The 23,713-nt window shown below is 46.6% G+C and overlaps 4 protein-coding genes across 4 annotated transcripts; 1 reads left to right on the top strand and 3 right to left on the bottom strand.

The window, feature by feature from the left end:
* Positions 1 to 701: 701 nt before the first annotated feature.
* LAJ45_06399 (uncharacterized protein) lies at positions 702 to 6,336 on the top strand (the record flags this gene model as incomplete). Its single annotated transcript, XM_046115963.1, has 4 exons — positions 702 to 1,209; positions 1,275 to 1,337; positions 1,412 to 3,171; positions 3,238 to 6,336. 4 exons carry the CDS (start codon positions 702 to 704, stop codon positions 6,334 to 6,336), a joined length of 5,430 nt encoding a protein of 1,809 aa, XP_045971072.1.
* A 13,593-nt stretch (positions 6,337 to 19,929) lies between these two features.
* Positions 19,930 to 21,819, bottom strand: LAJ45_06400 (uncharacterized protein; the record flags this gene model as incomplete). The annotated part of the gene is made up of 1 exon (XM_046115964.1): positions 19,930 to 21,819. The coding sequence occupies one exon, from the start codon at positions 21,817 to 21,819 to the stop codon at positions 19,930 to 19,932; it is 1,890 nt and encodes a 629-aa protein (XP_045971073.1).
* A 377-nt stretch (positions 21,820 to 22,196) lies between these two features.
* On the bottom strand, positions 22,197 to 22,679 carry LAJ45_06401 (uncharacterized protein; the record flags this gene model as incomplete). The annotated part of the gene is made up of 2 exons (XM_046115965.1): positions 22,197 to 22,373; positions 22,422 to 22,679. 2 exons carry the CDS (start codon positions 22,677 to 22,679, stop codon positions 22,197 to 22,199), a joined length of 435 nt encoding a protein of 144 aa, XP_045971074.1.
* A 53-nt stretch (positions 22,680 to 22,732) lies between these two features.
* On the bottom strand, positions 22,733 to 23,266 carry LAJ45_06402 (uncharacterized protein; the record flags this gene model as incomplete). Its single annotated transcript, XM_046115966.1, has 1 exon — positions 22,733 to 23,266. One exon carries the CDS (start codon positions 23,264 to 23,266, stop codon positions 22,733 to 22,735), a length of 534 nt encoding a protein of 177 aa, XP_045971075.1.
* Between the last annotated feature and the right edge of the window lie 447 nt (positions 23,267 to 23,713).

The following is a 23,713-nucleotide window of genomic DNA, read 5'->3' on the forward strand; positions in this document are numbered from 1 at the left end:
CCGTAGAGTAGCAAAACTAGTACAGCCTCCGGTAGAATTATTGCGGAAATGTGGCGTTGGAGAATCGCTCTGTTCTCGGCGTGATGGTTGGTCCCTGTTTTCCACAATAATTCTACGGAGATGGATCGAGCCTAGGAATATCACGCTAGGCTCGTTCCCCCTACTCTACCTACCTAGGAGATGGGCACTCAGCGTGACTTATGAAGATGAGAAAGAAGCGGGAAAGTCTGTACGTTGTTACGGTCCACACCAAAATGCTACCTACCTAGAAGAGGACCAATTGTTGTTTAACTACCCCTCTTCGCCAAGGGACTGACAGTAAATAAGTATTGTCACTTAATTCCCGAGTAACTAAATCTTATTCTAGCGGCCCAGTCAACTCAAATCAAGAATATCTATTTATTTGTCGCCCCTAGGACGCTTACGGCTGCCATTTTTTTAAGATTTACGCAAAAACACTACACTAACTGATCCATTTTCTATCATCTGAATTCGTTTTCCATTTTGGATTTTCTTGGGTACCGAAACCTTAAAAAGACAATACACCTCTTCTTTCTAGGCTGGATCAGAACCTCCCCCGGTTTTGGTGTGTTGGGATTCTTTTAGTTTTAGAGATGGGTGTAGATAGCACGCTTCTAACACATCTGTCAAAGAAATAGCTAGTATCCTACTCGAAAACCCGTACTTATATATAGTTCAATATGGCATCCGACATGCCTCCCGTACAGTCCCTAGACGTTGGCGGATTATCGAGTAATGCCATCTCAGACTTCGGTCCCATCCTGGCACTCTTCGGCGAACAGGTTGCGAAACAATACATGAGCCAGTCAATGGGATGGGTTGACAACATCATATTCGCTATGGCACCACTGGGTATTATTACGGCCATTGTCGGAGCAATTCGGGTGGGTGGATCTGGATGGTTAAGAGCAATTATTGGCAGGGCAAGGGAGAATCGTGCGATGGCTGAGGTCGAGTTGATGTCCTCTACGTCACATGAAGTTTGCGAAATGTGGAATGGTCAGAATATCGTCAGGATCATGGGTGGGCCGAAGATTCGAGAGATAATATTTGATGCGAAGGCGATAAAGGTCAACACTCCGAACAGCATTGATCGACATCAAATGCTTGATGGCGTGATCGGAGGGCCGAACACATGCAATCTTTACACTCTAGACGAACTTTATGGCACCGCACCTGACCAACCCAGTAAGTTTACTTGGATTGGACGAGAGACGGGCACTCGAAGTGAGCTGACATGGAGAGGGGAAAAGGTTGGATAAGGAAATGGTTGAATAGTGACCAGAGACGAAAGGCTCCCGGAGATGCTGTAGCAGGTATGTCATAGAATAGTACAGGTCAAGAACAACGATTTTCGGAGCCAAATGAAGCTGACATATAAACCGAGTAGGACCAATAGTCCAAGATCCTGAATCCGCCGCTGAATCACCTGTGCAGGCTACTGAGAAAAACACACCTCAACACCAAAAGCAGGAGCAAATGGGAAGTGCCCCAAATATATCGCTTAATCTTCACAGTCATGTGAACAAATTTGAACTATATCTGGTCGCAATATTCGGGACCGTAGTACAGACGGCTGTTTTGGTGTATGCCCACCAGTCCGATTATAACTCGGCGCTGAGAGAAAGGTTGGAATCAACGCCTGTGGCCTGGGCTTGGTACTGCACTCTTATGGGAACTATTGGAGTGGTCGTTGGGATGTTATGCTGTTCCTACATTATTGATAAAAGCACCATTGAAGAACGATACCCCGTCGAAGGCCACATTATATGGTTACAGAAAGGCGAAACCGTTAATGACCAAGTATTCCACTCCCATGCTATATTCGCAAACGAAAAAAAGTCCAATATCATGACCTCTCGTCGAAATCATAGGCTTGTTGACTCAAATAATATTGATTCGCGTCTCTTTGAATATGCAACCACTGCCTCTACATTGCTTAGCCTCTTCGGATTTATCTTTCAATTTATGGGTCTTCGGGGGATGCATTGGTCTGTCTCTGTTGCTCAGGTTGGAGCAACAATGGTTATGACTGGTCTGAGAGCCATCGTACGTCGAGGGCTTTCGGAATGCCCACGCTCCCAACAGCTACCGCCAGATCATGAGATGGATTGGTTAGCGGTGAGGGTGTCCAGCGTTACTGATAGGGCAAGGCTATGGGGAGCACAAGAGACGACACTCAACCGCCCGGCGGGAAGTCGATGGAGGAACCTGACCTGGCGAAAGACCCAACTCCCATATACGAAAAAAGAAACCGACGGATTTTGGGGACAAGGATGTTACAGTTGGGGCATTATCACAGGTCCAAAGGGTAACGGATACGAGACTCCAATGCTGGACATCTCAGGGCTGCCTGCTGTAGGAAGGCATAGTGCGCTAGAGGTTGTTCAAGCCCGAATACGTCTCGGTTACCTAACAAGATGGCCAGGAGGCTATTCGGATGAAGCAACCTCTGTTGCTGCTGCAATAGAGATTATGATGAATAACAATGTTCTAAGAGATTTTGACCCTGAGGAGAAGGGGTTTTCTTGGTATATGACCGCTCGATTCCAGGAGTTTCCCGAAAATATCAAATTTGCAGTCCATAGGAATAAAGACGGGGAATGGAAAGCCGATCTTTCTGAGATTGAAGCCGTGTTGTCTTTATGGATGTTTTCGGTATTTGAAAAAGAGAATACTGCTCCCAACGAAGACTCCAGCTTGGATGAGAGGGATGTGGGGGGTGATTGGTTGCGAAGTGGTAAAGCATCAACGCGGAAAGGTATTCGGCTTCTTGGTTCTAGCACACCTTGTTTGCGTAGGGATATCAAGTGGTGGACCGGTAATGGCGCCAAAGCGGTGGCAGAGATCGATCTATCTCAAAAAAGCGAAGACATCTCCGAGTCTAGAATAAAAATCAGCGATGATCACAAAATCGTGGGATTTGGAGGGGCAGAGTTAAGTACAGGAACCTATAAAAGCAAAATACTAGCAGAAATCCCTATTATCGAGATTTCATTGGCAAACGAAGTTACACCTCCCCCCACTGGTGCCCTAAACGGATCATCGTCACACCTAAACACCGACAGCACCAATAATCCATCCACACATGTAATGCCACTATCCTCCTCAACAACAGTACTTGGAACAGGAGCTGTTATCAATCTAGAGGTATCCCCTCTTTCCCCTTATAATGTGGTTTCGTCAAGAGCACCTGCTGATAGTGTGAATAATTAGAAGCCCCGGTGTTGTCTTGCGACCATTTCCGAGGCCCCAGTTGCCATGCTTTTTTCGCAGGAAATGTTCTCAGCATTTCTATGGGCCTTTGCGGGGTCCACAAGAACAAAGCAACTCACCGGAAAGACAAGTGTAGTGGAGTCCACTCTGAGTCAAAAAGAACGATGGCAATCAGTCACACTCCAAAACGATAACCTCACCAGTCTAATACAAGAAATCGGGAAGACCGGTCTGGGTACATTCAATGATATTTACATGAGTATCATTCCGCCCTTTAGCGCGAAGGGGAAGCTTCCGGATACCAGTGTTGTCGTGGAGTATATCAATGATCAAGCCAAGAAATATCAACTCGACAGGAATTGGGAGCAAGCTGCGAATATGTACCTTTGGACTTTCAGGGCATGCAGTCTTGGGCCGCTTGAACCGGTCTACACGGCCCAGCACCCGGTGGAGAGCCCAGCGCCACAGGTGCCTGTCTCTTCGGCAGTAAAAACGAATATCCAACACCCGGATTCAGTAACCGCCCCGCCAGGACCCACAACAAGCGTCGCACCCAGCAACAAATCGCCTAGACCAGAGTCAACAGCCCAGGTCAGAGCTACAGCAGCATTCCTTGTGTTTTTAAACTCATGGAGAGCAGAAATTGTCAGGTTCAGAGGAGACAATTTGGAACAAGCACACGACCCTTCCCGAGCTTTGGCTGTACAATTGGCTAGGTATGCCAAGGCCTTACATGACTTTCAGGATGTCAGGATAATGCGCCACCTAGAGCGGCTATATTGCAGGCAAGGCCTCAGTCTCGAATTACTAAAGACCAATCAAGGACTGTCCCTGTCAACCGAGGATCCACCGGGCCCTCACCGCAGAGATAATTTCTCGATATTCGACGATCAGTCCAACGACAATCCACCGGACACCCGGCCAAATGATGATCCATCGGGCTCTCAGTCTAACGATAATACAAAGGACTCTCAGTTTAATCATGATCCATCAGATTCTCAGTTCGAACTCTCAGGAGATGGCACCTGCCATCTAACGCAGCAACATCAAGCCATTTTTGAGTATCTGTTGGAGCCAAGAGTAAATTATCATACCGATAAAAAGGATGTGCTGGGGTGGACCCCACTGCACTATGCTGCCAGCATAGGGTACGAGGAATGGATCGAGAAGCTGCTGAAGGATGGTGCTGACTGGAGGTCGGAGGATCTGGCTGGACGGACACCATTGCATTCCGCCGCCGAGAATAGACGAATACATCTTGAGTGGACGCACATTCGAAGCAGGGTAAACGTAAATGCTCAAGCGTATGATGGGTTCACGCCATTGCATTGTGCTGCAAGAAGTGGGAACGAAGGGATGGCGCAGCTACTGCTTCAGTCTGGGGCTGATTTGCACATCTATGATCGTTCACGAAAGACAGCACTTCATTGGGCAGCATACACTGGATCCACTTTTATAGTCCAGCAGCTTCTTCGTTCTGGTGCAAATCGCGAAGCAAGCGACGAGTTTGGAAGAACACCATTAGAGCTTGCTGCAATGCAAGGATTTCCTGATGTGGTGGAGTGTATGGTGAGGGATGCCACAGAAAAACAAAAATTAAGAGCTATGCATTTTGCTGTTCTCCACGACCGAGTTGAGGTTTTACAGGTGCTTTTTGAGCATGGAACCTGTATAGATGGGTGCACGGGTGCCGAGGGGGCGCTACATATAGCGGCCAATTTGCGTAACGGAGAGATTTCGATCACCTTTTTATCGGAGGGTGAATGTGTTAGTCTTGCGAGTGCGGCTCCAAGTAACCACAGTTCCAAAATACTACATATGACGGTCGATGAGAGCAATAGAGAGATAGCAAATATCATGTTGGAGAATCAACAAAGCGCACGTAGTGCGAGGGGCTCGAAGGCTGCTTTGCATGACGCAATCGAGAATGGCAGGGTAGAGCCAATAAAACTCATGCTCTTCTATGGCGCGAACCCTGATGCGAGTTACGGGAGCCTGTCAGCTTTAGCTATGGCAGTCAGGCAACGCTGCGTAAAAATAGTGAACGTATTATTGAAATTCGGCGCCAATCCGGATGCAGAATATGGCTCGCAGTGTGCATTGCATGCGGCGGTCCAGCAGAACAGCATAGATATGGTGAAGTTATTGTTAAAACATGGGGCGGATGCAAATGGGAGCCGTGGCTCAGAAACAGCATTGGATTTGGCGAGCAGGAAAGGTAGGGTGGATATTGTTCACGTTTTAATGCTTTACGGTGCACGTTATGGCGGACATTGTCCAGATGCACATAGATCTTTTCGAAGCAATTTTGACTCGAACGAGAATGAGATGGGGAGCGAAACAAGCTCTGCTCGGGACGCCACCACCTTGCCCTTCGACACTGGAAACCCGCCCTCCGACACTGAAGACGCGCCCTCCGACACTGAAGACGCGCCCTCCGACACTGAAAACCCGCCCTCCGACACTGAAGACGCTCCCTCCGACACTGAAGACGCACCCTCGATTAAAAATTCGGATCGTGAGCCGTATATCTTTCCCGATTGGCAGAGAGGAACTGGTTATGCTCTGCTCGGGTTAATCGAACATGAGCATGGGAACTCTACCAAGGTCCAGCTACTATTTGATATCGGAGCCAACCCCGATATCGCCGACGGAATGCCGCTTATGTTGGCAATTTCCAAAGAGAACGAAGAGTTAATGAGGCTTTTGTTGAAACATGGCGCAACACCTGATAGGATCGAAGATTGGGGCCACCGGCCAATAATACGTGCTGTAGTAAAGAAAGGAAACATAGCACTAGTGAAAATACTGGTGGATAATGGAGTAAACCCCTGCCAAGAAGATTACGAGAAGCTTATAATTGAGGCCATCGCCGGGCATCATGTGGAGATGATTAAGTTCCTTATGGATTACAACGAGTTCGTTACGGATGGCAACGGTCTAAGAACCGCGGGGGGGATGTGTGACCGCATAGGATCAAGTGCAAACCGCACGGGAAACGCTGAAGTCATCAAACTAGTCTTCAACTACATTACCGTGGACCCGAGGTATACTGATGACGAGAGCTATATGCCTCGTATTTCACCTCTCACCAGCTGAGGGCTTTAAGTGGTGGTCGCACTTTCTAGCGCATTTGATGTGAATGGAACCAGCGGTCGAGAGCTATGTGCTATGTGGGGAAGACCAGAATGAAATCTGCTAGGTTAATAGGTTACTAGATGTTTTCATATCGCTATACATCTCCTTACTTTCACTTTTCTGGAATATCACCTGGAGCTAAGTACTGTTTTCATGATATTTGGATTGCACTTTTGTTATTATTTTCATGTAAGGTTTAGGCTAGATATTGGACTCTGGATACTTTTGTATGTACACATAGATATATCTATCTAGCAAATTAAGCTTGTTGAAAGAGGGGTTGCATTCTACGGCTTTCTGTTGGGGTGAGGTTAGAGTTAAGGTTAGCGCTGACGGGGTGCCCACTGCTGGAGTGACCGTACGCCAGGTATACTGAGAGCGGTGCTGGAGGCGCCATACGGTCCCTGTCTTGACGGCGCTCACCGAACACGCATTTCCTTGCACCCCGGGAATCGTAGGTTTTTAGGTCGCAATCTCACGAAACGCATAGCCCCGCTAGTGAATAACCCCGACCCTGACCCTGACCCCGACCTCGACCTCGGCCTTGGCCTCGACCTCCACTAGTGCCTGAGCCTCCGCTAGGAGCACCGCTAGCACCTCCGCCACCGCATCCACTAGTACCTCTACTGGCGCCTGCGCCTTCGTTAGTGGCACCGCCGCTAGCGACACATCCACTAGCGGCAAATCGAGCACCTGCAACTCTGCTCGCAGCACCAAATCAAAAACCAAATCAACACCTCCACCAGGAACTCCGCCACCGCCTCCGTGAGCGGCGACTCCGCCGGCAGCGACTCAGGCAGTAGCACCATATCAAGAGGTAATTTGACGCCTAATTAGACTGCTAATTGCACCAAATTCTAGGGCGAATGCGAGTGATAGGCTCTGACCCGGCGAAGGTGAGTGATATTCTATGACCAGGAAAGGTGAGTGATAGTAAGTGACCCTATTTTATATCTAGCTGCTGTCCGTCCTCTAAAACTGTTTTTCTGAAACGTAACCGGCTCCGACTTGGCCAATAAATATATCCAGATAAGCATTATTTATTTACGACAGATGGAACCAATCTATGGGTTTTCCAATGATTATCAAATTTGCTTAAAGCTGAGTCGATGAAATACACTTGATTTGCATTGGGGATTGCCAACTATTATCACGGCCCGACCGCCCCCAGCTTGCCTGGCATCTCGCAACTTCCAGAATCGTGTTGATGGCTAGAAGATTGGTGTTAGGTTGGGATTGATTGCTCAGTTTAGAAAGTACTCAGCTACGGAAGTAAACGCTAGACTCTTTGAGGATTAGGTGACAGAAAGAAGTGTCATATCTTAAATCAGGTTTCCATTACTTTCTTTGGATTTCTTTCAGTCTAGGTCGTATGAATTGGTGGTTGCGATTTGCTATAGGTTTTTATTCGAGACTTCATCCTCCTCTCTTCTACTTCTTTTTCTTTCTTGTTTACGAAACGTTACCTTTCCCTCGCAACATCAGAATTTCCTAACAACAATACTTTTCACCTGCAAAACAATAAGAACTTTCTTGTAACATGATCCTATATGTTAGTAGGCCATGTAATCTACTGATAGTTTATGACAAATCTGTTTGTAAAGTTATTCTACTCTAGTTCTATGCTATGAATATTGTTGTTATAAAAAACATCTGTCACAACACTTGATTTGCCCTCTGGTAGTGCAATGTCGAACAGGATTTTGAGGCTGCCTGGGAACCGTCGCCAAACAATTCCGGATTCCGTAGCTACGGATTAAATAGAAACACTGAGTCCATCGCCATCATCAAGTATGTAGATACAGGGCCTCGTGGTGGTGATAGCAGGGGCATAGGTGGTGGTTGTAGGCTGTTGGGTAAGGTAACTTCCTGTGAGTCTTGCTGACCTATCCTGATGCACTTCCGGCACCGCCACTCACCGGTCGGGTACCACAATCGATACCTGCATGGTACAGGAAGAACCATCGCGAGCCCACGATAATGACGGCGCTCAATATTTAACGATACCGACTTTCCCCATCCTCCGCTTCTATGGAATGCATGAATTTAGATTCTGACCTCCGGGCCACTGAATGAGGTGAATCCCACTCCTTGACTCCGGTGTATTTTCTTACACTGACTCAGATTCTGACTACCAGATTACCATCTTGATGTGTTTTCTAACACTAATTTGGATTCCAATTTTAAACCACGATATTCGCAATACTTGAAACCCAATATCTGAGTGACGATCCATGACTGACATTCCATATTCTGTATTGTTGCAGTCTAGTAAGGCAAATTCGGACAGGATTTCGAGATTGGCCAAGAACTGTCGCTCTACAATTCCCGATTCCATGGCTATAGGTTGAACAAAATGGCCCGAGTTCATCCCCATCGTTAGGTATGTGGGTACAGGGGGTCACGGTGGTGATGGCAGGGGTAGAGGTGGTGGTTGTGGGATTTGGGTACAGTAACTCCCTCTGAGTCTTGGCAACCTGTCCTGGTTCACTCCCAGCACAGCCATTCACCCGGCCAGTACCACGATCGGTGCCTGCATAGTACCGAACGCACCATCTCGAGCCCATGAGCATCACGGCGCACGAAATTCAATGATGCCACGTTTCCCCATCCTTTGCTTCGATGGAATACATAAACTTCGGATTCCGAACTGCGGGTTACCGTATTGGGCGAATCCCACTTCTTGTCTCCGCTGTGTCTTCTTACGTCAACTCGGATTTCTGACCTCCAGGTTACCGCCTGGTGTGTTTTCTAACACTAATTCGGATTTCAATCTCAAACCACGCATCCGCAATACTTTCAACCCAATATGTGAGTTACGATCCATGAGTGACATTCCTTATTCTGTATTGTTGCACTATAGTCTTCTATCTCGTATTGTTAGGGTTGGTCAAAATTACTGAACAAATGGATTACTTCTGGTAACACTGGATTATATTTTTCCGGCCCACAAACTAAATTTTTTGAACCATGTCAGTTTTATCTGAGAGCCGCTAACCTCGAAACCTAAAGAAAATTTTCAAATATAATCATAAACTAACTTCTAATATATAACATCGACAACTTACAATCCTAACAAAACCGATAAAAACCTTTTGCAAACACGATCCCGTATGTCAATATACCGCACAATATACAAAAATCTCATCGCACATCTGTTTGTACGCTAAGTTATTGACACTTTGGTCCCTGAATTGTGAACTCTTATCCCTCCGAAATCCCTTGCTCAACAAAGGAAAACAACCTTCGTGACCACAGCAAAATACTTATACCCTGGCATACCCAATCTCCTTACGCCCCCCTACACAACCGAGCACTGCAGGCAGGAAAAGAAGACTTTCACAAGTCTCCCCTACCCTCAACCGATACAGGATATCCATCATGTCCCAGCAAGATTTCCTGCACTTTTGCTTTGTGAGAACCCTACCCACAGAGATTTTTGCCCCCCAATGTTTCGCCGAAACCCATCAAGTTCAATCAACTCAATCTACTATCATCGAACAAATTTAACTGAACAATGAACCATTCTTCATTTTCGCAGAACACGCCACATACAATGAACAATAAACACCCTGATATGACTATATCTACTCAACGATTGTCCTCCAGGAATCAAACACCAGAATAGACCTGAACTATATGTTATGGGTAGTTAGTAACGCTCTCACTATCGCTATTGAATGTATCAAACAAAACACCAACCAGATTAACCATGATAACACTGCCAGGAAGGAACTAATTTTCCAACGAAATGGGGCTCTGAAACACACCCTCGACATGCCAGCAAAACAAATGTTCGAAATAACTAAGAACCTTGACATAATAAACGGGAAACTCCACTGGCTACAACACCAAACCTCCTCAATGAACCAGACCCAACAGAACGATTCCAACCAACACAGACCGATCATATCCCCTCCAGCTCCAGCTGCAGGCCGACTAGCCCCATCATACAAAGGCAGGAAACTTGAAATATCTGTACCCCCTGCCCAACCTAATTGAGCAGCGAACACGAATCATACGCTGTCGTCGCTGCCCAAGATACAGGGACTGAATTCACAACAGTCACCAACAAGCAGAAACAAAAACCTAAAGGTGACCCACTGTCTAAACCAGAAATCACAAAAATCAATGGGGAACTTTTTATCTAGACAAGAAGGGATCCGCTAATCACACCCCCCTGATGTCAGAACCAAAATCAACTCCAAAATTCAAGATCCTGACTGCCGACTCATCGCGAATTTGAAAACGAACAAAAATAACTATATTATACCTCTTTCTGGTGGGGTCAGCTTCGGGTTACGGTCAGGTTAGGGTCAAATTTTGTATGTGCAAACCTTGTCAGTCGCGCCGTATGGCAGCTATTTGACATGCTATTGACACCTCCCAGCTACCGTATAGCAGGTATTGGATTGATACTGACGCTGATAGACCTGCCAGTGATGCTGACTGACCAGCCGTACAGCAGGTATTTAATATGCCAGTGACGCTGACTGACCTGCCAGCGAACCTGGCAGACCTACCGTACGGCAGCTATTCGCCCTGCCAGTCATACTGCTCCAAATCATAGTTCCAATAGGCTCTGAATAGGCAGCGATTCTGCACCAAAGCATGCACCAAGACATATAGCAAATAGGCTCCGAATAGGCAGTGAATCGGCAGGGATTCTGCAGCTATTCTAGATCAAAGCATGCTCCAAAGCATGTTCCAAATAGGCTCCGAATAGGCAGCGAATTGGCAGCGATTCTGGACCAAAGCACGCATCAAGGCATGTAGCAAATAGGCTCCGAATAGGCAGTGAATCGGCAGCGATTCTGCAGCTATTCTAGATCAAAGCATGCTCCAAAGCATGTTCCAAATAGGCTCTGAATAGGCAGTGAATCGGCAGCGATTCTGCAGCTATTCTAGATCAAAGCATGCTCCAAAGTATGTTCCAAATAGGCTCCGAATAGGCAGCGAATAGGCAGCAATTCTGGACCAAAGCATGCACCAAAGCATGACCAAAATAGGCAGCGATCTTGCAGTGTATAGGGCTCCAAATGGGCAGCGATTCTGCAGTTATTCTGCAGCGAATAGGGCTCCCAATAGGCAGTGATCCTGCAGCGATTCTGGACCAGAGCATGCACCGAACAGCCAGCAATGCTTCAGAGAATAGGGCTCTAGATAGTCAGCGGCTCTCCAACAACCCTGCAGCAAATAGGAATCCATATAGGCTGCGATTCTGCAGCGAATAGGGCACCACACGGCACCTGATTGCCAGCCCCTTCCACCAAATGGAGACACTCCCCCTTCCACCGCCATGGCCTGCAGCACTGCCGGCGCCTGTATGGAATCAAGCTCCGACCCAGCCGGCAATTGCAGGTATTTACCTCTGGCAGCAGGGACCAGCGGGAGAGGCCAAGTGATCCTCCACGATCCACCCACACCTTCCTCGCCGCCTACCTTGACCACTGCATCGGCGCCTACCTCTTGCCTGTATCAGCAGATGAATACGTATTTACCTAAGTCTGTGTTTCGATGCCTGTACTGACACCACCGCAGGCTGAAAATCAACGCCCAAGTCAACGTCAAATCGAGAGTTGAAATTCGACACCAAGTTGTTAAGTAATTGTAGTAAATATACCCATCTCATTACTTAACTGTGAGGTCGGCGGGCAGGGAGTTTAGCGGGCAGGAGGGTAGGCAGCGCGCCGGGTAGGCATGTTGGCAGGCTGAACTGGAAATATGTGCCTGTATCACCTACAGGTATAGAGCATCGAGCACTACGGCCCTGGAAGTGCTTTTATTAACCCAACCGACGTTCTGCATCTGCGCTTTAAGGCTGTTGCGGGTATTAGTGTAGACTTTAGGTGAGGTGAGCAAACCTACAGTAATCTTTGCCTTGTTCACCTGAGTCATATTGAATGACAGTGTTGGGGGTCTCTCTTTAGCTTGAATTATTATACTCATTTCTGATGGGGTGAACTTAGGGTTAAGGTTAGCCCCCCCCCATCCCCAAAAACACGGAGACCCCTATAGTATGCAGTTCTACGTGCCGTACAGTCCCCTTCACACACTTCTCTTTTGATATATAGGGGACGTACGGTTGACTTGCTTTTGCCTCCTAGAACAAGCGTCGTGAGGCGTTTGTTTTACCTGTGTGGATGCATTGCATCCTGACCGAAAGCAAGTTTGCACCTGCGATACATACAAATTTGCAAGGTTTCACTACTTTCTCACCTATAACACTCACCTCCACAGCTTACACATCCATAGTCCGGGCTTGCACCACCACTTTACTGCCAACAAATCTACATCAGTAAAAAACAATAGAGTCATATATAATTAGCTGTCAAAGGTGCACTAATCCCACTAATATGGGCTTTCCATGCTCCCTGTCGTTTCCACCTACCATGATTAAACAATCTCTGAGATGACCAATCATGTTTTGCTTATTCGGGTGATCTGAAATACGATATATGCCGTAACCTAGTTCCGATTCCTTGGGCAGTGGCGAATGAGATCAAATTTGACAGATTATACTCATTTCTGATGGGGTGAACTTAGGGTTAAGGTTAGCCCCCCCCATCCCCAAAAACACGGAGACCCCTATAGTATGCAGTTCTACGTGCTGTACAGTCCCCTTCACCCACTTCTCCTTTGTTATATAGGGGACGTACGGTTGACTTGCTTTTGCCTCCTAGAACAAGCGTCGTGAGGCGTTTGTTTTACCTGTGTGGATGCATTGCATCCTGACCGAAAGCAAGTTTGCACCTGCGATACATACAAATTTGCAAGGTTTCACTACTTTCTCACCTATAACACTCACCTCCACAGCTTACACATCCATAGTCCGGGCTTGCACCACCACTTTACTGCCAACAAATCTACATCAGTAAAAAACAATAGAGTCATATATAATTAGCTGTCAAAGGTGCACTAATCCCACTAATATGGGCTTTCCATGCTCCCTGTCGTTTCCACCTACCATGATTAAACAATCTCTGAGATGACCAATCATGTTTTGCTTATTCGGGTGATCTGAAATACGATATATGCCGTAACCTAGTTCCGATTCCTTGGGCAGTGGCGAATGAGATCAAATTTGACAGATTATACTCATTTCTGATGGGGTGAACTTAGGGTTAAGGTTAGCCCCCCCCCATCCCCAAAAACACGGAGACCCCTATAGTATGCAGTTCTACGTGCCGTACAGTCCCCTTCACACACTTCTCTTTTGATATATAGGGGACGTACGGTTGACTTGCTTTTGCCTCCTAGAACAAGCGTCGTGAGGCGTTTGTTTTACCTGTGTGGATGCATTGCATCCTGACCGAAAGCAAGTTTGCACCTGCGATACATACAAATTTGCAAGGTTTCACTACTTTCTCACCTATAACACTCACCTCCACAGCTTACACATCCATAGTCCGGGCTTGCACCACCACTTTACTGCCAACAAATCTACATCAGTAAAAAACAATAGAGTCATATATAATTAGCTGTCAAAGGTGCACTAATCCCACTAATATGGGCTTTCCATGCTCCCTGTCGTTTCCACCTACCATGATTAAACAATCTCTGAGATGACCAATCATGTTTTGCTTATTCGGGTGATCTGAAATACGATATATGCCGTAACCTAGTTCCGATTCCTTGGGCAGTGGCGAATGAGATTATACCTCTCTCTGGTGGGGTCAGCTTCGGGTTAGGGCCAGGTTAGGCTCAGGTTTTGGATGCGCAAACCTTGTCTGTCACGCTGTACAGCAGGTATTGGATTGACAGTGACGCTAAGAGACCTACCGTACGGCAGGTATTAGACATGCCAGTGACCCTGACAGAGCTACCGTATGACAGGTATTTGATGTGCCAGATACAGTGGCTGACCTACCCTACAGCAGCCATTTGAGATGCCAGCGACCCTGTCAAACCTACCGTACGGTAGTTATCGGATTGGCAGTGACCCTGACAGACCTTTCATACAGCAGGTATTTGACATTCCAGCGACCCTGGGAAACCTACCGTATGGCTGGTATTTGACATACAAGCGACCTTGATAGACCTACCGTACAGCAGCTATTTGATATGCCAGCGACCTTGAAAAACCTACCGTACGGTAGCTATTTGACCTGCCAGTGATGCTCACAGACCTGCTGTACGGCAGCTATTCGATCTGCCAGTCATACTGCTCTAAATCATATTTCAATTAGGCTCTGAATATTTTTTTTTTTTTTTTTTTTTTGTTTAATTCATTAATTGAATGCAACTTTACAGTTATGGCAATACCACTGAACTGCCCCTTCCCCTCCGCCTCCTCTCACTTGTTTCTGACATAGGAAATGAACGCCCCAGAGCCCTCTCTTATTCTATTCCTCGTTTCCCGCGTCTTTCAACGTCCCCAACCCGTACCCTAGTTCCCTTCACTCCTCTTCTTCATTCTCGTCTTGTCCGTTCCTCTCACATCTCCATTTAACTAATTGCTTCCAAATTTTTGTAGCTGCTTCGATAGCGCTTGCCTTCCAAAGGAGTTTGACAACCGTATTATTATACTCATTTCTGATGAGGTGAACTTAGGGTTAATGTTAGCCCCCCATCCCCAAAAACATGGAGACCCTTATAGTATTCAGTTCTACGTGCCGTACAGTCCCCTTCACCCACTTCTCCTTTGATATATAGGGAACGTACGGTTGACTTGCTTTTGCCTCCTAGAAAAGATGTCGTGAGGCGTTTGTTTTACCTGTATGAATGCATTGCGTCCTGACTGAAAGCAAGTTTGCACCTGCAATACATACAAATTTGCAAGGTTTCACTACTTTCTCAGGTATAACTCTCACCTCCACAGCCTACACATCCATAGCCTGGGCTTGAAAAACCACCTCTCTGCCAACAAATCTAGATCAGTAAAAAGCAATGGATTCATATATAATTAGCTGTCAATAGTGCACTAATCCCACTAATATGGGCTCTCCATGCTCCCTGTTGTTTCCACCTACCATGATTAACCAATCTCTGGTATGACCAATCATGCTTTGCTTATTCGGGTGATCTGAAATACGATATATGCCGTAACCTAGTTCTGATTCCTTGGTCAGTGGCGAATGATATCAAATTTGACAGATCATACTGTGAGGATTCCCCCTTTATACCTCAGCAGTCGGTACCTTACCCGCTACTTTGAATTCCACCTTCTGGTTGCATCTACTATTGGATTTAGATACGTTTGCGACACCGCTGTAGGAACCAAATCAATGGCTAAATTGAGTTTCAAATAGCTGTACAACGGAGATTTAATTGACATCTACTTGGTGACAAATTGTGTACTAAATTACCCTGTATCGATAGCAAGTAGGCACCGAATTGTATACTAACTCAAGTAACAAGTTTGAAACAGAATTCTTCACAAAACTGCAAAAAATGAAGTTAAATCGGGGACTGGAAGGCAACAAAACTAGTACAGTAAAAAGTCCACTGTAGGAGCAGACAAACAAAAGTGCTCCGCTCTAGTAGTAGAATGTTGGACAGGATTTTGAGGTTGCCCGGGAACCGTTGCCCCACAATTCCCCATTCCGTGCCTACGGATTAAACAGGCCGCCCAGAGTCCATTGCCATTGTCAAATATGTAGGTACCGGGGGTGGTGGTCGTGATGGCAGGGGCGTAGGTGGTGGTTGGGGGTTGTTGGGCAGGGTAACTCACTGTGAGTCTTGGCGGCCTGTCCTGAAGCACTTCCGGCGCCATCCCTCACCGCTCGGGTACCACGATCGATGCCAGCATGGTACCGAAAGCACCGTCTCAACCTCACGATCATGACGGAGCTCGAAATTTAACGATGCCGAGTTTCCCCATCCTCCGCTTCGATGGAACACATGAATTTCGGATTCTGACCTCCGGGTTACCGGATTGGGCGAATCCCATTCCTCGACTCCGATGTGTTTTATTATAACGACTCGGATTCTGATCTCCAGCTTACCGCCCGGTGTGTTTTCGAACAGTAATCCGGATTTCAATCTCGGATCATGATATTTGCAATACTAGAAACCCAATATGTGAGTGACAATCCATGACCAACATTCCATATTCTGTATTGTTGCACTCTGGTAGGGCAATCTCGGACCGGATTTCGAGGTTGGTCAAGAACCGTCGCCCTACAATTCCCGATTCCGTGGCTATGGGTCCAACAGGACGCCCTGAGTCCATCGCCATCGCCAAATATGTAGGTACCGGGGGTCGTGGAGGTGATGGCAGGGGCGTGGGTGGTGGTTGTGGGCTGTTGGGTAGGGTAACTCCCTGTGAGTCTTGGCGGCCTGTCCTGCAGCACTTCCGGCGCCGTCACTCACCGGTCGGATACCACGATCGATGCCTGCATGATACCGAACGCACCGTCTCAACCTCACAATCATGACGGCGCTCGAAATTTAACGATGCCGAGTTTCCCCATACTCAGCTTCGATGGAATACATGAATTTCGGATTCTGACCTCCGGGTTACCGTATTGGGCGAATCCCACTCCTCGACTCCGGTGTGTTTTATTGCACCGACTCGGATTCTGGTCTTCAGCTTAACGCCCGGGTGTGTTTTCTAACAGTAATTCGGATTTCAATCTCGGACCATGATATTCGCAATACTTGAAACCCAATATGTGAGTGACGATCCATGACCGACATTCCATATTGTGTATTGTTGCAGTCTGGTTTTACATATCTCCTGGTTAGGGTTGCTCAAAATTTCAAGAAAATGAATTACTTCTGGTAACTCACTGGATTATTTTTGCTGAGCCACAAACTGAACTCTTTTGAAACATTTTAGTGTTGTCTGAAAGCCGCTAACCCCGAAACCTAACGAAAATTTTCAAATATACTTACAAACTAAATTGTGATATATAATATTAACAACTTACGATTTTAACAACACCGATAAAATTTTTTACAAAGACGATGCTGTGTGTCAATAGACTGCAGAATATACTAAAATCTTATCGCATATTTATTTGTACGGAACCTTATTGACACAATTGTCCCTGAATTGTGAACTCTTATCCCTCCCTAATTACTTGTTTAATAAAGAAAAACAATTTTTGTAACCATAGCAAAATACTCGTAACCTGTCATACACAACCCCCTTATGCCCCTCTACCCCACCGAGCCCTGAAGGCAGGAAAAGAAGACTTTTACAAGTCTCCCCTGTCTCCAACTGGCTCGGTATATCCATCATGTCGCAATAAGGCGTCCTGAACTTATGCTTTTTGAGAATCCTAACAACAGGAATTTTTGCCCCCCCACAGTTCGCCGAAACCTAACAAGCTCAATCAACTTAATCTACTATCATCGAACAAACCCAACTGAACAATGAATCATTCTTAATCTTCGCAGAATCCACCTCATACAATGAACCATACTCACCCCGATATTACTACATTTAGTTAAGGTTTGTCCTACAGGAATCAAACGCCGGAATAGACCTGAACTTTATGTTTTGGTTAGATTAGAGCAGGTAGTCATTGCATTACTATTATTTCAAAGTGGAATCAAAGTACTAAATTGCTATAAAAGAACCCGGTACCTTTTCAGAAAGTGCAGTAAAACAATTAATAATGATGATTCGGTTGAGTGCGGAAATAATTGTAACTCCAGAGGATCCCTGTAACATGAATACAGCGGCGCAGATTTTCTCGTCAAGCATTGATTTCTAATTGAAGATATTGCGAGTGCTTGTAGAGCACTTCGGATATTCCTAACAGTTATCAGAATGGCTTCCTACAAGTACCCCTCCAGTGCAGCACCTCATGTACTAAAACGCCTATGACTCCCAACAGGATTTGAAGAAGATGGAGAAATTGATGGGTGTGAGATATCTTCCTTACTATTATACTCATTTCTGATGGGGTGAACTTAGGGTTAAGGTTAGCCCCCCATCCCCAAAAACACGGAGACCCCTATAGTATGCAGTTCTACGTGCTGTACAGTCCCCTTCACCCACTTCTCCTTTGATATATAGGGGACGTACGGTTGACTTGCTTTTGCCTCCTAGAACAAGCGTCGTGAAGCGATTGTTTTACCTGTATGGATGCATTGCGTCCTGACCGAAAGCAAGTTTGCACCTGCAATACATACAGGTTTGCAAGGTTTCACTACTTTCTCAGGTATAACTCTCACCTCCACAGCCTACACCTTCATAGCCTGGGCTTGCACCACCACCTCTCCGCCAACAAATCCAGATCAGTAAAAAACAATGGAGTCATATATAATTAGCTGTCAACGGTGCACTAATCCCACTAATCTGGGCTCTCCATGCTCCCTGTGGTTTTCACCTACCATGGTTAACCAATCTCTGAGATGACCAATCATGCTTTGCTTATTTGGGTGATCTGAAATACAATATATGCCGTAACCTAGTTCTGATTCCTTGGTCAGTGGCGAATGATATCAAATTTTACAGAATATACTGTGAGGATTCCCCATTCATACCTCAGCTGTTGGTACCTTACCTGCTACTTTGATTACCACCTTCTGCTTGCATCTACTATTAGATTTAGATAACTTTACGAAAACCGATGTAGGAACCAAAGCAATGGCTAGATCGAGTCCCAAATAGCTGTACAACGGAGATTTATTTGACATCTACTTGGTGCCAGATTGTGTACTAAATTACCCTGTATCAATAGCAAGTAGGCACCATATTGTACACTAACTCAAGTAACAAGCCGGAAACGTAAATTTTTACAAAACTGCAACAAAACAAAGCTAAATTGAGTGGAGGGAGACATCAATGCCAGCACAATAGAAAGACCACTTTAGGAGCAGTTAAAAAAAAGTCGTCAGCCACCTAGGGTTAGTTAGGGTTAGTTAGGGTTAGTTAGGGTTAGTTAGGGTTAGTTAGGGTTAGGGTTAGGGTTAGTTAGGGTTAGTTAGGGTTAGGGTTAGGTAAATGAGGAACAAAGATCTCGAGAAGAGCTGCAAGATAGTGCCGACAGTAAAGGTATGGGGTACTCAGTTACTGTTTCGCTGTATGATGAAGCTCTTCAGGGCAGCAGCGATGGTGCGCTTATATACATAAGATCGCGCCAAGACGCGGGATAGTATTGCCCCGACTCCGGGTCGGAGTCGGGCATTCTATTAGCCCGCTTGTACGGGTGGGGGTACACCTCATTACAAATACAATGTATTACTAAACTGCCCGTAAATAGAATAGTGTGGGTACACTTACTCAATTAGGGTTAGCCTAGGGTTAGGGTTAGGGTTAGGGTTTCGAGCCTGGTGCTACTATTAAAGTAACCCCCCGAAGGGGACGGTGTTTCGAACACCGTAGTCCAGGTCATCTAGTTGCCTTCCTTTCCGTAGCTCAGGGCTATTGGATTGGATTTGGTCAACATCCGATTCTAACATAACGTTAAAACTGAGTGACTAATCATGTTCTAGAGATATCCATCGTCCCGCTAACGGGGGTCACGAGTCTCTCCTACGCAGTGCCAATTTGTTGTTGCCCGGTGAGGGGCTTCAACGGTTAAGCTCCGCATCTCATCGCTCAATAGAATAGCCATAGCCTATTCGTTGCTGCGAATCTGTTCACGATCATGACGTTTACTCAGCTCCGCTGTCGTTCCCATTGCGAAATGGTACTAGAGGTTGGTACATTATATCGTCTTCATCAGTTGACCCATCGTCCTCCCGACTTTGAGCGGCGAATAGGTCTGCGAGGTCGTTTGCACCCCGGTCAACAATCTCTCTGAAGTCATCAATGTGCATTCGAGAAAGTTTGGCGTTAAGAATAGACACGTCGTCTTGGAGATTACGTGTTCTCTTGTACGATATTACAAACCTTTGATCACGGATGGCTTCTGCGAATGTGCGATCGGTGGTATCCGTCGCTATCAGCTCATTCCATGTCTCCAGTATCGTAGCCTTGACACTGTTAATGTCAACTCCATTCCATACGTCATTGTACTCCGTCTTGAAGATTATCGGGGCGAGCCTTTGTGGTTCAGATTCTTTTTTATCTTTGGCGAGGCCCCATCTCTTTTCGACTTCGTTTTGTGTCCAAGAATGTAACACTTGACGAGGATATCCACGCGCGGTGAGTAGTTCCACGTACTCTGCTACTGCCGTTTTGTAGAATTCCTTCCGAGACGAGCAGGTGGCTATCCGGGTTAGTTCTCCTTGAAATCCGGCACGTTTTACGGTGATCGGATGTGAACTTTCCCATGGTATGCGCATGAAGTGATTGAAGGGTTTCCTGAAGAGTTTAAAGTCCACGCGGGTCTCTCCAGTTAAGATATCGATATCTAAGTCGAGGAATGGACTAGGTCCCTCGCCTTCGCGCATTATGGCCCATTCGACTTGGAGTGTCGGGCCTAGGTTGTGCTTATTCAATATAGCTCTGCATTGCTCCAACGAGTCTGCTTGAATAATAGAAAGGATGTCATCGATATAACGGCAATAGAATAAGACTCCATTGCCGTTGACATCTTTCTCCAGAAATTTACTCTGGTTATCGAATTCATATTTCGCTGCATAGAGGTTTGCGACGTCTGGGGAGCAAGCAGCTCCCATGGCTAAACCTTTCTTCTGCGGGTAGAATTTGCCATTAAATTCCATTACGGAAAATTTATTGACAATCGATATTGCACGGTGGATTAAATCACGTCGATTGACTAGATGTTCTGCGAGATAATCCGGGAACTCTTGAAGTAGCGTGTAGACAATGTCTGCAGCGTTACTAGGTATATTGGGGTACATCGCTACGACGTCCCCTGTACATACGTAAATATTACGTACAGTTCCTCTTGCAGGGAGGTTGACTAACCCCAGCAAATCTACGACATCCCGGGTGCTTTGGGCTACCCAAGGGATTGCTTTAGTCGTGTCTTTGAGTTGTACCTGCACCCACTTTGCGAGTGGGGATGTTACCCATGAATGTCCAGGACAGATGGGCTGTATTTTCCAGGGTTCTTTATGGATCTTAGGGATTCCATGGAACCTGGGTACGTCCGCATCATGTTTCCACCTTTTAAGATATTCATGTTCTTGGGCGGGTAACACCGGTTGTGCGGCTTCAATGAAATAATTCATTTCAAGTCCGACTTCGTGGATGGTATTAGCCAACCATTGGAACGATCCAGCAGTAGTAGGGACGTGACGCCGAAGCATCTCGCCATTTACCGCATCAGCGTAAGTAATCCAGTCTCGAGGACCTTCGTACTCACCGACTCTTACTGGATCAAGTTCATAATAGTTGGCTTTGTCTTGGAGTAATTTTTCAACTTCCGTGACATACCAGTCGCGTCCAAAAATGACCGGGCCTAGGTTTTTATCGCTTCCTTTGATCATCAACTTGTGACTTTCTAGGAATTCGGAGAGCTGCTTCCACCGAGGACGACGATCTCGGTTTGTTCTGGTATTGAAGGGTTTGACGCACATTGAAATCAATGTTTGCCTGCCGCGATCAATACCCCTCTCTAGCTGTTGGCTCATTTTGGGTGGATCTTTTCGTTCCCTAGGGATCTTAAAGTCCGGGTTCCACGTTTCATCATCTTTTTTGTCACTTTTAAAGAAATAATATTTCCAACGCAAACGGTAGGTAAAATCATTATAAGCCTCGGTAAGGAGGTCTTTATTAAAAGTAACTGGATACAAATATTTCATATTGACTCCTAATTCATAGGTTACCCAATCGGGTACCGTGATTCCTTCCTGCACATGTGGACCTGGCCAAAACCGACGAAGATTACTAAATCGATTAGAATTAGCTTTCGCTGCCAGCACTGTGTTTTGTAGGTAAGGGGGGAGCCGAAGTATTTCATCCGGGTAAGAAGAAGGGTTTTCGAAGCTAAATGGGAGAGCTACTAACCTCATCGCTTCGCTTTCTTCTCGGCACCTTTTCCGTCTGTTGAAGGCTTCCTCTTGTGGCTCTTCGTGGACGACGCTGGATGTGGAGCGGATTGGGTTTTCACCTTCTCTTTTCCTTTTCCTTTCGATTTTTTGATCCCCTGAGGTTTGTTTCCCTTGGGGGCAGCCGGTTTCTTGACCTATAAATGTAAGCGGCGCAAAGTCAACAAGGGGTCACCCTCTCTTACATTTTTGGTCTTATGGGCTTGTTTTTTGTCCTTCAAGAGGATCCCCTTGATGAGTCGAGAAAGTCTAGCTTCCTCGGACTCAGGGGTTTCCTGTGCCACTCGAAGGATCGTACGCTCTTTGAGAGAAACTTTCTTCTCAAGGAGGTAGTCTTTGTTTGCCTGCCTCGTACGTGCCATCTCAAGGACACGTACTGCCAATAGAGGGGCAAGCGCTAAGGCCGCATCCCTTTCTACCAACAAAAACTGGGGAATCTCCATTTCTCCAGCGATATCCCGTTGGTCTCTCGACTCAGTTGGGGCATCGCCTTGATTTATGTTGACGTCCTCCTGTCCGGGCGCGACCCGTGTTGGAGCTTGGCACTTAGGAAATCTTTTTTAACTGCCGCACGCAGCAGTTCGTCCAGATTTCCCAAGGAGTTTAGGACTTGTAGGTATTCGAGCTCTGCCTCTTTCTGCTCGATGATGGTTTGATGCAGTCTGAGGGCGCACTCTTGTTGGATAGCGGCCATATCCCGAGCCGCCTTCTCCTTTAATTCCGTGGGGTATAAGGAGGTGAACTGAGTGCCAACCTTGGATCGCACAATGGGGTTGACGGCAGTCGGGAGTTTCTTCTCGAACAACTGCTTCTTCAGTGCTTTGATGGCGGATTGCACTCCCACGATCTTCGTTGCTGTCTCAAACGCAGACAGCAATACATCGAAGCATCGCATGCGAAAGGAGGGGTGCAAGAGACGTTTGATGTCCTCCATCTTTTCCGCCGGTGGGATGGAGGACAGGAGGTTCGCTAACGGAGAAACGTAGTGATCCTCTGCTTGGTGCCCGTCTTCGTCGATTGAGGCGAGCATAGCGGCATGAACCTGCGCCTGCCATGCTCTCTTATCTAGAGGGCGTTGGTCTGGCCGATGACGTTGGCCTGACCTTTGAGAAAGGGGGGAGCCCTCCTTACGTCCCCAAGTTTAGTCATGGGGACGTCGGCGATGTTACCAGGCAGACGGAGGCCTTGGTACTGGCGGGGGAAGGAGGCGGAGGACTGGCTTTGGGAGGTGGACTGAGTGGACATTGTTGAGATCGGATTTAGAGTTAGGTAAATGGGGAACAGAGATCTCGAGAAGAGCTGCAAGATGGTGCCGACAGTAAAGGTATTTGGGTACTCAGTTACTGTTTCGCTGTATGATGAAGCTCTTCAGGCAGCAGCGATGGTGCGCTTATATACATAAGATCGCGCCAAGACGCGGGATAGTATTGTCCCGGCTCCGGATCGGAGTCGGACATTCTATTAGCCCGCTTGCAAG

The sequence above is a fragment of the Morchella importuna genome, assembly GCF_003444635.1.
Source record: "Morchella importuna strain M04M26 chromosome Unknown Morimp01GS018, whole genome shotgun sequence".
Classification (NCBI taxonomy): Eukaryota; Fungi; Ascomycota; class Pezizomycetes; order Pezizales; family Morchellaceae; genus Morchella; species Morchella importuna.